This window comes from Mytilus trossulus, chromosome 4 (genome assembly GCF_036588685.1).
Source record: "Mytilus trossulus isolate FHL-02 chromosome 4, PNRI_Mtr1.1.1.hap1, whole genome shotgun sequence".
Taxonomy (NCBI): Eukaryota; Metazoa; Mollusca; class Bivalvia; order Mytilida; family Mytilidae; genus Mytilus; species Mytilus trossulus.
The window spans coordinates 31736099-31751718 of NC_086376.1; the positions used below are offsets into that span (position 1 = coordinate 31736099).

General features: G+C 31.3%; 1 protein-coding gene across 4 annotated transcripts in view; it reads left to right on the top strand.

Moving 5' to 3' along the window:
• Window positions 1-15620, top strand: part of LOC134715113 (deleted in malignant brain tumors 1 protein-like) — a 29774-nt gene that overhangs the window by 12886 nt on the left and 1268 nt on the right. For 2 of the 4 annotated variants that reach the window (XM_063577040.1, XM_063577037.1), the window contains exons 2-8: window positions 7268-7355; window positions 9880-9988; window positions 10486-10595; window positions 12439-12597; window positions 13247-13337; window positions 14218-14336; window positions 15275-15493. In XM_063577040.1, coding sequence (XP_063433110.1) covers window positions 7277-7355; window positions 9880-9988; window positions 10486-10595; window positions 12439-12597; window positions 13247-13337; window positions 14218-14336; window positions 15275-15493 — 886 coding nt within the window. In that variant the 5' untranslated portion in view covers window positions 7268-7276. Of the gene's footprint in view, window positions 1-12; window positions 364-6996; window positions 7080-7267; window positions 7356-9879; window positions 9989-10485; window positions 10596-12438; window positions 12598-13246; window positions 13338-14217; window positions 14337-15274; window positions 15494-15620 lie in introns of those variants that run through there. The other 2 variants (XM_063577036.1, XM_063577038.1) reach the window with 2 other exon arrangements.

The window sequence follows — 15620 nt, forward strand, 5'->3', positions numbered from 1 at the left end:
TTTCAAATTCGTTTAAACTGTTATCTTAATTGAAGCTTAACTACTTAACGGAGAGGATGTCGCGATAATAGGCAATGTTAAAATAGTACATATAAACACTGTGTTTTAAATCGGCACTAATATTATTTTCTTACATTGGGCGAAGTTGACTTTGTATATGACACATTCGTTGTAAGTGGACACGGGTGTTTTCTCATATCGCTTTAGTTATAAGGAACCTCTTTCAATATTTATTGTGACTCGAATAGAATAAACATTGCAAGCGACAGTTGTTAAAAAAATGAAATCACATATTAACCAAAATAATTGCGTGTAACATTCCATAAAGGCGAAGACTGAAAATGATGTATGTTCTCTCTTAAGGTAAGATAGTAAATCTATTTATTGTCTAATAAGAACACATTTTAGTTTTTAACAAAATGTCAACATGGTTAATCTTTATTGCTCCTGAAGTAAAAAATTTGAAAAACTTTTTTTTCCACAATTCGTCAAATTTGTTACCTAACATATAATTGCTTATTTCCTTTTCATATAAATGTCTTCACAATAAATGTACTTGAAACTAATTTATATTAATTTGCTCTTTTAAGTTGACATTGACCGATTAACAGTAAATTTTGTAAATGTTAACTGGCATGGTACGTAGAAGTCAACGAGAAATAGTTAATGATGAAGTATCAGTTCGAATTTGAAATATAAACAATGATTTGGCAAAAGAAATTTAAAATCGTTTTATCGAATGTGATATCATTTCCTTATTTTGAGTCTCTGGTAAAATAATGATTTACAAAGACAACAAGTGTAATTGCAAAACTTGTAGAAACAAAAACTGAACCGTAAAGGTAACGATTTCTTGTTCTTCATTTAATACTTGAATTAAGCTATGCTATGTTGTTATTGTATAAATATCAATGTTTTTCAAACACAATCATGACCATACCCACTCATTTTGACTTTTTCAAGTTAAGTATCTTTGTGTAATCAAACACATATTTTGCATATAAAACTCTTACAATGAGAATATATGATGGGTCGTTTCATGAAAGTATTCGTTGTTTGGAGGGGAAGGAACATATACACATTACAATCATGTTAGTGATAATATTCAATCAATGAAATAGAATATCGTTTTCTTATTTCTTGTTAGTTTTAAATTCCTGGCCTGGAAATGGTTATGTTTTGAACAATTCTGGTAACGGTAAATACGAAAAAACGCTTCGTACGCATAATATTTATCAAGTAGTGTTTTCACTTACAAGCCAAGGTCACAAAATATGAGAACAAATATCTACAGAAAATAATTGAAATTACAGCTTGAGGAACGACATGTTAATTAATATCTGTTACTCTTTTGGGAATTTTCCGGCATATTAGAATGATATTTCATAACCAGCGATATGAGTACTCGTAGTTTAGTTTAAACATATTTATTTATAGTGGATTGGGAAACAAGTTTTGCAACTTACTCGTAATGACTCGGTTATATTCGTCGTAAATCATTATGAATAAAGGCAACAGTAGTATACCGATGTTGAAAAGTCGTAAATCGATTGAGAGAAAATAAATCCGTGTTTCAAACTAAAACCGAGGGAAACACATCAACAATAATAGTAAAACAACGAAATAATAGAACACAGAAGATTCATCAGAAGCTAACCATTTTTTATTTATCCTAAATTTCGCTCGTTGATGAGTCAATTTTAGGATCTAGAAGCTGCATTTCTTGATATAATATACTGATCGGCGAATGTTTCAGTGTTAATGTCGCTAATGATTTGAGACACATAGTGTGTGTACTCGTGGTTTAGAAAGAAATAAAATATGTAATCCAAACACATTCATTCAAATACATTGACCAGACGTTTTTGTTTATGCATGTCAGATAGTGGCCGTGCTTGCACATGGCTTAGTATACACACCGGATACGTAACTTGAATTTGTTATTTGCATGTAACCTATCTTACGTTTTGAAATTTTTTTATTATCTTCAAAATTTGACGTACAACTTGTTTCAATCAATGATAAGGGACAAACATGCACTTACCACACCGAAAATAATAAACAAATGATAATAGAAAAAAGCAAAAGACATCATCGCATACAAATATTAAAGCGATTGGAAATTAAAAAGAGAAAGCACAAAAAGCACAAAGCAAGAAGTCTAGCCACCATACAATCAATCAAAAACCAAATAAAACTAAACAAAGAGTAAGGAACAATGCTACAATGATTTTACTAACCGGAAAATGCTTTCGGTTTTAAAAAAACCCTTTAACGATAATTAAATGTTCTATTTCAATGGGTATGATACAACGTGGAATATGTAGATCAATATTCCAGATGTACCTCCAGAAAACAAATACGCATCTGATTTGGGAGGAAAGCATAAAGTGAAACAATTTTTTCATAATTATAACTTTTTGGAAAATTTGTACTAGATTAAAAACACGAAACTGTACATTTTCAATCTCAATTTTGTGGTTATCATCTTAATGAGCACTCGCTGTCGATTGTGTTTTTGTTGGCTTACTTTTAGTTTTGTTTATCGAGTTTTGGAAGTTTTTTATCTTTTATTTCATCGTATATTGGCCATGATGTTGTCGGGATCTCATGACACGAGTTTGGTATCGTCCTCCTCTTTTTTTTTTTAAATAAAGACATCAGCTGTAGTTTTTACTGAAAAGATTCAACTAGATACCGATCAATCGACAAGAAAAAAGACTATTAAAGAGGCGGATTTCAAATCCACCAAAAATACAAAAAAATAATCATCTGAAAAAAAATAATAATACAGCATAAAATAATGACGATACATTTGATGAAATAACGGACCTTATCAAAGGGTGGAGTTGATCCATTCACAGTACGTGAGTATTTCCGTGGTTTTTGACTGAATATGTGTTCCTTAATCTTTAGTTTTCTATGTAGTGTTTTAGGACCGTTGTTTTTTTATTTGTTCCCTTTTTTCTATTGACTGTAGTTTTTCGTCTAGTTTTATGTGCCGTTCTACAGTGCTAAAGATGGCTATTATAATGCACTTTTGTTCCAAATCGAAGTATTGCCGATATAACATCATAGCAAATATAGTCATACTCTTTTTAAATAACAAAATTTCTTGCGATTGGCCAAATATATGTATATAGGATAGTACAATGATTGAAAAAAAAAATCCAGACGCGCGTTTTGTCTACAAAATACTCATCAGTGACGTTCGAATAAAAAAGAGAGTAAACAACCTAAATATATTAATAATTTGAGAAGCAAATACAGAGGAATAAAAAAAAATCCATTAACTTGTTTTAAAACTGGTCACCTTATCTTCAGCTTTATTTAAGCAATAACAGTTATTCGCGCCATACCTTTTTCTTTTATTCATACCAGAAGTATGAAAAATCTATATATTCTCCCAACGCATATGGCTAATCAAATTCTATAAGCTCTTTATTCAATTCAAAAGTAGCAGGGCCTTACGGTTATATGAATTATAATTTTATTTGGATATCCCAGCTTCGATTGGGGAAACTCTTTTGGTACTTGCGCATGTTTCACAGGTATATTAAGATTTTTTTGTTCCATATTAAGGGAATAGAATTCTTAAATAAATAGCGGAATATACGTATTGTATTAGTGATTGGTAACAAACAGTAAAACACATAACATTCGGTACATACAGCGCAACCGTGATATTGAACAATCAGCTCCCGACTTCCTTCTATATTCAGATAAAAAGATAATAGTTGGTATTGTAAAAAGTGAAACAGAGCAGAATGAATAATAATTTGAAGGTCAATACATGCATGACCATCAAAATATTATCCTAAATAATGATTATCATTCAGCTACACAAAACGATCATAATAGGGCATGCAAAATTGTCGCCATATTAAGAAAGCTTTGTTAAAATAATCATAGGATGCATACATAATTAACTTCAAATATTAAACCACGAACAGCGCTACAAAGAAGTGGTTTGAATGTAATGTCTTAAGTTGCATGTACACATTTAAAATTTTCAATCAAAGGTAATTTGTTTCTAAATGAGTGGTTATTGAAATTTGATTTTGTGTTTAATGAAGTACTACGTATAATGCTCAGCGACTGTGTAAACCTCAAACAAGAACTTCTTATGTTAGAATGCATTCAATTTGGATATACTAATATAAGTCAATGACCTTCACCGGATTAAATGATACAATTTCGGTTCATTCATAAACACAAGTATCTCATAGAGTAAATATATCACGTAATCTAGTTAAATTTTACATAAATATTGAAACAAATTGCTACTTTAAATATACTGATCGTTTGACTTGTCTTTACACTGTTGAATACAACTGCAACTGTGGTAATGGGGAGCTAATATTTGCACGTTTGATTGATTCAATGTTGTTTGCTTAAATACGAATATATTTTGTGCATATTGAGAACACGTCTAAAAAGTAGCTCATGTCTATGTTAAAGGTACTGATAGTGGAATCAATTATTTTTGGAGTGTAAAAAACTTTTTTGGTGTTTTTGATGTTCTTTTCGAAAGCAAAAAGAAATTATCAAGGGTAGCAGTGAGTAAAATTTTGCTGGTCTTTTGGATGGAATTAAAAACATCTTCACTAAACGAAGGGCGAAAAATACAAGAACAATAGTGAAACTCATAGTTGGAAAAGAAACTGATAAAGCCATGGCTAATAATGAAAAAAACAGACAAATAATAGTACGCAATAAACAACATAGAAAACTTAAGACTGAGCAACACGAACCCCACAAAACTTGGAGTGCTCTCATGTGCCCCTGAAGTTAAGCAGATCGTGCTCCACATACGACACCCGTCGTGTTGCTCATGTTATTACAAATCCGGTAAATAGTCGAATTCGGTAGGTCACATTCATGAAAAAGGGAAGAGGATTGTAGTAACGACATGCGTAACTTATCCGATGTCATCTGTTAATCGTTTACTCCATACTAATATTGAGCATGAACTGTGATTAAACATACGGCATTACAGGAATGAGTTGGCTATTTTAAAATGTGTCACAGTTAGTGTCCATGTTCATAGTTTTTATCAGAGTTTCTGTCCCAGAGTTGTCATTGCTATTCAGAGCATCCTCTCGTTGTGTGAACAGGTTCATCCAACAGTGTAAGTAACAAGAAACCATTCAATCAGGCGCTTGTTACACAACCTTACAAGTAATCACTTCTCCATGGTGACGGATCATTAACATGTGTTCCTAGTCAGGCAGTTTTTAACTCATTTGTTGTTTTTCGTTGCTGTCTGCCATAGTTTTTGTTTATAATTGTTATATGATACATTAGACCGTTGCTTCTTTAGTTTGATAAGTTTTACATATTGTTATGCCTTTTATAGCTTTCTATATATATGGAATAACCGTTTCACAGATGATATCTGACATGTTCCGTATGTCGTAACTACAATACCCTTTCCTTTTCACGAATGTGACCTACCGAATAAGACTACCGGATGTGTAATAACATAAGCAACACGACGGGTGCCACATGTGGAACAGGATCTGCTTACCCTACCGGAGCACCTGAGATCACTCCCAGTTTTTGGTGAGGTTCGTGTTGCTTAGTCTTTAGTTTTCTCTGTTGTGTCTTCTGTACTATTATTTTTCTGTTTGTCTTTTTCTTTTTTAGCCATGGCGTTATCACTTTATTTTCAATCTATGAGTTTCACTGTCTCTCGTATATCTTTTGCCCCTCTTTTAAAGTCATAATAAAAGAGTGACCGGTGGAAAATAATGTTATTCCAATTCTTGAACTAATGCATACAAACATCATAAACTTAGTCTTCTGTGCAAGATTTTTAAATTGTTTTTGCATAAATTTCGTTTAATCGTCATTTTTTTTAAACGGTCAGTGTTGTTTTAAAAATATGGCAGGTAAATAAAGTTCGTGTTTTGAAGTCAAAGTTTAACGATTGTCACCTGTTTGTCAACAATCAACAAGAAGGCATGGATATTGAGCACGTGTTTAAAATGTACAAGCAGATAATTATAGTTTATTTTAAGAACATCGATGCGTATTGCGATCATCCGGTTTTCACAAGATGGGGTCACACTAAAGTCACTTTGCATACAGAACATATGTCGGGGAATTGCTTCCTGGAAGGAAGCAAGTAAAATAGAGTAATTAACCTTCTTCTAAATATGAACAAATTAAAGAATTTTCCTTAGAAAAAAATATATGTACATAAGTTTTAATATTTATAATGAAAAGTATCCATTGAGTTATAAAAAAAACATATGCATTACTTTTTTTAATTTGAGGTTTCTTATGACTTTAAAGGTGTAAAAAACTCAGGATTTTTTTTAGATAAGATTCTGATCGAAGCTAGTAAATAGGTAGTAATGCCACAAAATTCATTGATTCAATGGACAAAACTGTACGACTTTTTTTTTTTTTAATTTAGCAACAAAAGATATGGATACTTGTCTTGGTTACTTTGATTCTAGGGTCATTTTCTGAAAGAAAAATCTCCATTTAAATCTGATTGTTTTTAAAAAAATATTCATTACACGAATTTGAATATTAATACAGATTATTCAAATATTAAATTCAATTTTCTGCATTGCATGGGGTAATATATTGGAACACTTCGGAGATGTGTGAAAGCTAATTAATATTGCAATTCTTCATCGAGGGTCAATCAATCATCAAATGTGCAGATTATATTTTCTGATTGATTCTGATAGATTACATGATGGACCTCATACGGTCCCACAAACAAGCTCAGTTTTAATGGCGTTCATTCACGCAGGTGTTTGAATGAGCGACACAGAGGACCATATTAAACAATGGTGGTTGTGTGTATCAAAACGTTTTGCAGATTTTTATCTTAGATTTGATCGTTATCAATAGTTCTCACATATATCAGAAGTTTGATTGACAAAATCTACATTTATGGATCAATACATTAAATATGTTGTCGGTTATAAATTTAAAAGGTATGAGCGTATTTCATTATTTGAATATTTCATTCACATCTGACTGTAATGGCCAAATTACTATGATATAATTGCGCTAAATTACATGTATGATGTGAATTAGACATATACAGTAGCAGGGTAAGACAGTTTTAATTACTCTTTAATACACACAAAATTATTAATGTATAAAACTGCTGAAATACATTATGATATCAAAATTGTTCTTATATGTATACACTTTCCTATTTATGTTATAAAAGAGCTGTCAATGTCTGCAAAAGTTTATTTGAATTTAATTTAAATATTCTCAAACTATTTTTTTCCAGCTTTAAAGAATGAGAATATTGTTTACTGACTACACAGTAATAATAGCTGAGTTCATTATTGCTTACATACTGAGGAACATCATTTTCGGTAAGACCGTTAGTTATGTATTATGTTTTAGTAAATGATAGTGTTGTATAAGAGTGTTGGTGAAGAAAATTATTACTATGCGGTATAGGGTTTCTACTCATTGCTAAAAGCCGCTAAGTGACCCTCATTTGTAAACTTCTACGGAGATTTTTCTCATTGGAAACCATACTCCCTCCTATCTTTAAAGTAGAAATGTATCATCATTGTATCCCTCAAATTCAGGATAATATTATGGAGTTCAAGATTTAAATATATAAACATATGATTCATGAAAACTCCTTAGTTTCCTTAGTTAAGACAGTGACTTTTATATTGATAGAGTACCAAGACTATCTTTAAAAATGTGTTCTGTGGTTACATGTACTTCTGACAAAAGTACCAAGACTATCTTTAAAAATGTGTTCTGTGGTTACATGTACTTCTGACAAAAGTACCAAGACTATCTTTAAAAATGTGTTCTGTGGTTACATGTACTTCTGACAAAAGTACCAAGACTATCTTTAAAAATGTGTTCTGTGGTTACATGTACTTCTGACAAAAGTACCAAGACTATCTTTAAAAATGTGTTCTGTGGTTACATGTACTTCTGACAAAAGTACCAAGGCTATCTTTAAAATGTGTTCTTAGGTTATATCTGACAAAAGCATAATAAAAAAAAAATATGTATAAGTATATTTCGGAACTTCTGAAGTAAATAGAAGAATCAGGTCATTAACCCTTGAACTTTATAACGAACAGGATCAGGATATAGACGATACATTACACGCTTTTGATGGTGGTACATGTATTTCCTTTCTATAATTGACATCCATATCTACATTTGTAAAATAGTACAAATGAATCTGTCTTAACCAAGTTTAAAAGATATTTGTGTGTAAAATATGACGTTTAACATTGATATAAAACTCAAATGATATTGGTACTAAAAATATTCTGTATTGAAAACCGTGTTTTCTAATGCCAAAACAAATCTATAGCTTCAGTGCTAAACACATAACAGACATCGCCATAAGCGAAAGAACGAAAATGCATGTAGGAAAAACGAAGTGGACTGAGCAACACATTGTACTTTTCAGCTGTACTTGTGTATACGTATGTTACAATTTGATAAAATAACATATACAGTCATATTTTTATTTGTCAATTTTGAAATCAATTCCTGAAGTTAGACCATATTCTTTGCGCTGCTGATGAAGATTCGGATGATAACCATGCCCTGTTTACGTTTCTTCTACAAATGTTAGATGCACATATGTATTACTGTATTACATTAATGAAAGACATGTAAATGCCGTTAAACAAGTGATGGGACTAAACAGAAAAATAAAATAATTTAAAAAAAAAATAGTTTAAAGATGAAATTCTACGTAACGCCAACATTACATGATTTAGAGGTCTCGCATTATATTAAAGGGGCACTAGCTGTCAAATTCATTGTAACCGATTTGACTCAAATTCTCATATTTGGTTTATAACAATGTAAAACATTTATCCAAACTATCAAAAGTCTAAAATAAACAGTTTATAGAGCATGGGGTAGATAATATATAGGTTCGTTTCGTGTGTATTTTAGTCCAGACGCCATCTAATTAACTATCGATTTGACCTCAGATGACCATATAAGCGATGTAAACAAAAATAAAGATACGAATAGATTAAACCAACACGTGCAATTGCATTTTTATAGGTCTGTTTGATTTTATTTTATAGATTTAAAATAGATGTTTCTCATTGTTTTTAACCATATAAGAATGATTTTATGTGCATCGAATTAGTAATCAAATGATTTACCGTAGTTTCACTTTCATTGTTTACATTCTTGTTCTTTAAATAACCAGTACACGTACAATGCATGCGTTGTCAATCTCTAGCTAGGGGTTAACTTGAAGTTCACATGAATACCGGTTAGAATGATGATGACGTTTTCACTTGCAAGTGAATCAGTCAAAAATTATGTTTAATCGCTTATTTCAACAAAATTAAAGGAAATTGATTGCTAAAAGCCAATTATTATTTCATTATTCCAATTTGATTAATGATTGATCTAAAATAAATCATACTTTATTTTTTTATATATATCGTAGCTAGTGCCCCTTTAAATGGTCTCCAGTCAGCTAATAATTAAAATGATAAATTTAATAAATCATTTATTAAAGCAACATGTTTGATATCATGTACTTATTTTTACTAAATGATTGAATCTAAAAAATAACGACAGTGAGTAATAAACATATTGATACATTTAAAGAATTATAATAATATAAAAAAAAAAATAGAATGTTAATAATTGGAAAATGTGGAGCAGTTAAGTGAGATTTGTTTTAGTGCCCGTTGTCATTCCCAAACCCAAAATTGGTATAAAGAAATAGAAGGAAATACTTGTAACTCTTGCGCGATATGCTTAAATCGGAAACCATCTACTTTCGTAATTTATATAATTTTTAAATTTTTAAGTGTTTTTATTTGATTCATCAAATAGTGGAAGTATAAAGAATAGCTTAAGTGTTTTCATTTTCTGTTGCAGTTGAGGGCCAGACCTGTAGTGCTGTTGAACGAAATTTTACTGCTAGCACAACAGAAATGATATCTCTGACCTCTCCAGGATATAATGGTGGATCTGGAACATACCAAAAGTAAATATCAATATCAAATATATAAAACATTCAACTTATCAACACAGAAATATGCTAATAATGTGATTTAAAGTATATATTAAAAATTCAGCTAAACAGACGACATGTCAACAAGACTTGTCTTAATATTTCTAAACAACTGGGAAATGACACACAGAATTGAAACACCAGAAGATTGCAATAGGCAAATTTTTAGTTTTAGTTTTGTGTATTTGGCCTGCTGTTACATTTATGGGGAAAGGCATCAATTGCGAGATCGGGCATTTTGTTCGGGGATAAATATACTGTAGCTGCCTCATGTAAAATGTTCATTATGACCTATTTTATGGAACATAAATATAAATTCAGGAGTATTATCGTACATTTTTAGGAATACTACAATTCGAAAAAGGGAGATTTAAGTGTATTATATTATAAATTTTAAAAAATCACTTTTAAAGATTCTCAATATTTCATTATCTTATTTAATATTAGAGGATGTTCCAAATTTATTTTAGTGATATGGATTGTTGGTGGATAATAGATTCCGGATCTGACGATTTACAGTTATTGATATTTCTTACATATGACATATCTTGTCCCGGGGATACTATAGCATTATATAATGGTAGGTTATGTGTATATTTTGATATAATTATATAAGCAGAAATGATTTTGAAAGGGGCGCAATTCTGACCAAAAAGGGGAGATAAAACTTGAACAAATCGTGGCTGAGAAACATTTTAATTACGCCCGGGCCCTCTACGTCCAATCTGGGGTCCGACAAACAATGTATGTTATAAACATTTTGTAACAAATGTAAAAAGATATATAATTCCACAAAGATTTAATCTGAAAATGAGTTAATTGAACACGTTATATATAACTTTTCTGTCGATGATTGCGGGGACAGTCAAATTAAATTTTACGTGGTGGATACTCGTGGTTTTGTTCTTTTCGCCATAATTACAAAAAACTAACACAATCATTGAAACGATAAATCAAGCGTACTATTACGTATAATGTATAAGGTTGGTGTCTACATTTGTAAGAAAGGCACCTCTTGACTGACCTCTTAAGTTCTAGATGAACAATAGGTTAAAGTTCAAATCAAAGGAGATGTTACCATTGTCGTTAACCCAATTTATTTGAAAAAAACTGAGGGTGCATGACTCGATACAAAGCAATTATATACCTTGTAAATTATTCCTCTCTTTTCATGACAAATACAAGTTAGCGTGACGTTTAGTACGAACCGTTTGTTTGAACATTCATATTTATAATTGCATCAAGATTTAAATGATGGTATAGATTTTAACTACAAAAGTTCAATGGGAATTAGACAATTGGTATTCATATCATATATATTTAAGTTACTTTAATAACCGTATTTATTGTGCTCGCTTAAAAATAAATTCTGTACATCTATATTGTAACAGTATCATTTGTTTCCAACCATGTCATACAACCAACATTTGGGTTACATTTTTTGCTTTTTTCATTATGCACAAACTGAAAAAAGATGCAAATTATGCAATAAATGTATAGCACTGTCATTTATATTTGACCATTAGTAGGTTACATGACAATATGTAGATAGTCCACTGAACAAAACTGTAGCACTAGCCTGTCAAAACTGAGATTGTGAGATCGAGTCCCGCATGTGGAACTCCAATCATAATTGAGTAGGATTGTCAGATTCAATGCTTAATATAAATGTTCATCCGTTTGAACACAATAGATTTTTTTATAGACAATACATAGCTCTACTAAACTTCGGTTTTGATAATTGGGAGTTCTGTCTTGCATTCATGTGTTTTGTTGTTTTATAGAATTTTATAGATTATTGTGCATTCTAAAAGTTTTTCGATATTTGAAGACTGTAGGTACATAACGACAAGAGTTTTGAGTAGTTAAGCTGCTAGGTCAAGGTAACGCATTACGGTTAAAATTGAAAACGTTCTTTTTCAAATATTAGAACAAAGGAGCTATACAGACTAAAGTGCATGAGTAGAAAATATATTTTTATTTTACAAACTGAAAAGTTTTAAAGAAATTAAACATTAAAGTTCAAGGCCTAATACGAAACTGCAAATGTTGAGTACATAACCCCTTTTTATCAGATGAAAAAGTATGTTTTAATGCAAAATGTTCAATGTTCAAAAATGTTTTTGAGTGCTGAGTGGTAAATGCTCCAAGTAGTTTAATCACTGCACAAAACTGTTTTGCAAGCCCGTCAACACTGGGTTGAGAGTTACTCCAATTGTTATTGATTCGGATTCATTTGTCATGCTTCCTACAAAATGTCAATGGTTCTCTCCGTGCATGCCAGTCTCCTCCAACAATAAAAACTGGTCGCCTAAATATCAGTGTTGAAAGTGACGTTAAATGTCAATCAATCAAGCAATCGAAATTATATTTTGCTGCTTTAGAAATTAATGATTATACAACGTACTTCTTTCTATTTACAGCTGAGGACCAAACTTCCACGTTATTTGCATCGTGTGGTGCACCATCATCGGCTGTTCATTACTCCACAACACAGCGTTATTTACGTGTAGAGATGCGCTCAGATTCATCTACAGTTAAATCTGGTTTCAAATTAGAATATTTAGCTGCTAAAAATCATGGTAAAGACACATTACACTTCTCTTAATGGCATTTGTTTGGTATTTCTTTGTTTATTATATAAGCTCTTCGTGTTTGATTTATTATGGAATTTAAATATTTTATTTTCCAGCATCACTGAACTTCAAGATACACGGATTATCGAAATGCGTATCATGCGGTGCCAAAGAACGAGTACGGACCCGTCGGTTTTTAAAGCTGTTACTTGAAATAGTCACGTTGTTATAAATTAATCGGCCAATGACATATATGAACATGTTGAGACATAGTTTTGTAATATTCTTTTTTCTTCTGATTCATTCATGATAGTGTTCGAAGATTGAGGTGTGTTACAGAGTTCTGTGCACATTTGGTTTTTTTACATAAAAAAAAAAAGAATGTACATTTCGAATTAAACGATATCCGAAAATTTCAGGAATGAATATACAACTTCAGATACATAAATCTAAAGAATAAACCAGACTTTATCAAACATTTATATTCCTAGATGATCAGTTTGCAAAATAATGACAAATATAATTATCTTGATTGCATAATTGAAGTGTACTTAGAAAGAAGTTTGTAGATGACAAGCTACAATTGTTTTCTAAAATACTTGAAAAATCCACTAGTTCATTTCGTAGCTTCTATATTTGTATAACTTAATTTCAGAGGGAAAAGGTTGTCAGAACCGAGAAGATATAATCTTAACTGAAAATTTTCAGTTTTTATCTAGTCCTAGTTTTCCAGAAAAATATCCAAGGTTAGTATTTTTAATAAATGGTTAAGAATTTCCTCAATTATAAATCTTAAGTATAATTAGATGTTCTTTCATATATATAAAAAAGAAGAACAAAATACTGTATATTGAAATTGAACGGTTGGTAATTCCATTCTTTCCTTGACACCCGTCATTATATACTATGCGTGGAGATAGGGAGATGTGGTGTGAGTGATAATGAGACAACTCTCCATGGTTTGTTTTCAAAAAGAGGTAGGCAGTGTTCCACGCCTGTTAGTGCTATACAGTACTTATTCTAAGAATGTCAAATTATGGCCTAACTCTATAGCATAAAGACCGAAAAACGCAACAAACTACCTGTGTCTTTTAATTATTCCCCACCTTGAACAGAAGAGGCCTGAGGGGTATTATGTTTTCTGGTCTGTGCGACCGTTTGTTCGTTCGTCTGTTCGTCCGTTCGTTTGTCCCGCTTCAGGTTTAAGTTTTTGGTCAAGGTAGTTTTTGGTGAAGTTGAAGTCCAATCAACTTAAAACTTAGTACACATGTTGACTTTGATATGATCTTTTTTTTTAAATTTTAATGCTATAAGTAAATAAATTAGAGTTTTTACCCTAATTTCACGGTCCACTTAACATAGAAAATGACAGTGCGAGTGGGGCATCCGTGTACTATGGACACATTCTTGTTAGGCTATTTATTAATACCGATATTATTGAAGTGCTTTTCAATGTTAATTGCAATTGTCTGTTATACCTATAGATTATTTAAACATTCTTTCGTTTGAATGTCCCTTTGTTATCTTTCACCTCTTTTTTTTTTTTTAACTTTCTCAATTGTGTTAAAAAAGACATAATTATTTCATAAGGCTATGAATACACACTGTCTAACTTTTTTATTTTAGTTCCAGCAATTGTCGATGGAATTTGTTATACGAATTTGGTGCAATAGAAATAAATGTTATACTTGGAGATATCGAAGATGGAACGTCGTGCGATTATGACAAATATCAGATATACGATGGTAGGTTTTATATAACTGTTATAATTATTATATTCAACAAATATCACGTACAACATTAAATGGTGATAAACTCAACATAGTACAGTACATGCAGAAAGTTTTACCCTGCCATCTGGCATCTATTGTATCAAAAACATATATACAAATCAATAATTTCTAAAAATAAGTCTCCTGGTATCCTGCTATTATGGTGAAGGAATGGTAAAATTACTGTTTATGTCACAGTTTATTATGATGTCCTCATCGCAGTCCGCGTTTTAGTCATTCCGATTTCTGTTAAAGAGTCAAAGACAACCGTTGGAATTTAAAAAAAAAGATAAACACACATCACCGTTCATAAATTGAAGGATAAACGTGATATATATTCATAGTAGAAAATATAAAATTCATTTGTATTGTGTGCGAAACACAAGACATGCTAGACTCGGCGGGCCTTAACGAGTCTAGCTTTTCTTCTTGTTTCATTTTGGTCGAACCAATGACATTAGTATTTGTCGACCATGCACACATTTCTACTTCAAGCTCATCATCTACATCCTACAATTCCTTAATTTGACGACATATTAATATTATTTAAAAAGCATTGTCAACATTTCAGTTTTAACAAATAACAAATATCAATATTTTGACTATTTTCCTATTATGTCTGTTTTTCTCACGCATCGTTGTAAATATAATCGAATTTGATGCAACTGTCATACAAGTGAGAGGTTTAGCGATATAAAATTTAAACCAGGTTTAATCCACCATTTTCTACATTTCAAAATGACTGTACCAAAACAGGAATATGACAGTTGTTGTCCATTCGTTTGCTAAGTTTTTTCATATGATTTTGCCATTTGATTAGGGAATTTCCGTTTTGTATTTTCCTCGGAGTTCAGTATTTTTGTGATTTACTTTTTCAGTGTGAAAGCTTAATCAAAGTTGTTTCATTTCAGGCGAACATCGATGTGATTATAACAGAATGTCAGTTGTATGTGATGAATATCCCGATACAACACCTTACAACTACACATCTAATAGTACATCAGTTGTTGTAGCATTTGAAAGTGATGGTTCTGTCAATAGACGAGGATTTTTGTTGAGGTATAGAGGGATACCTAATCCAACTACCACTACAATGACGTCATCAAATACAACTGAGAGTAATTCAAACGGTGAGTACTTTTGCTCATTGTTGAAAGTCGTACGGTGACCTACAGTTGTAACTGTGTCATTTGGTCTCTTGTCGAGAGTTGTCTCACTGGCAATCATACTACATCTTTTTTACATATCTCCTTTTTT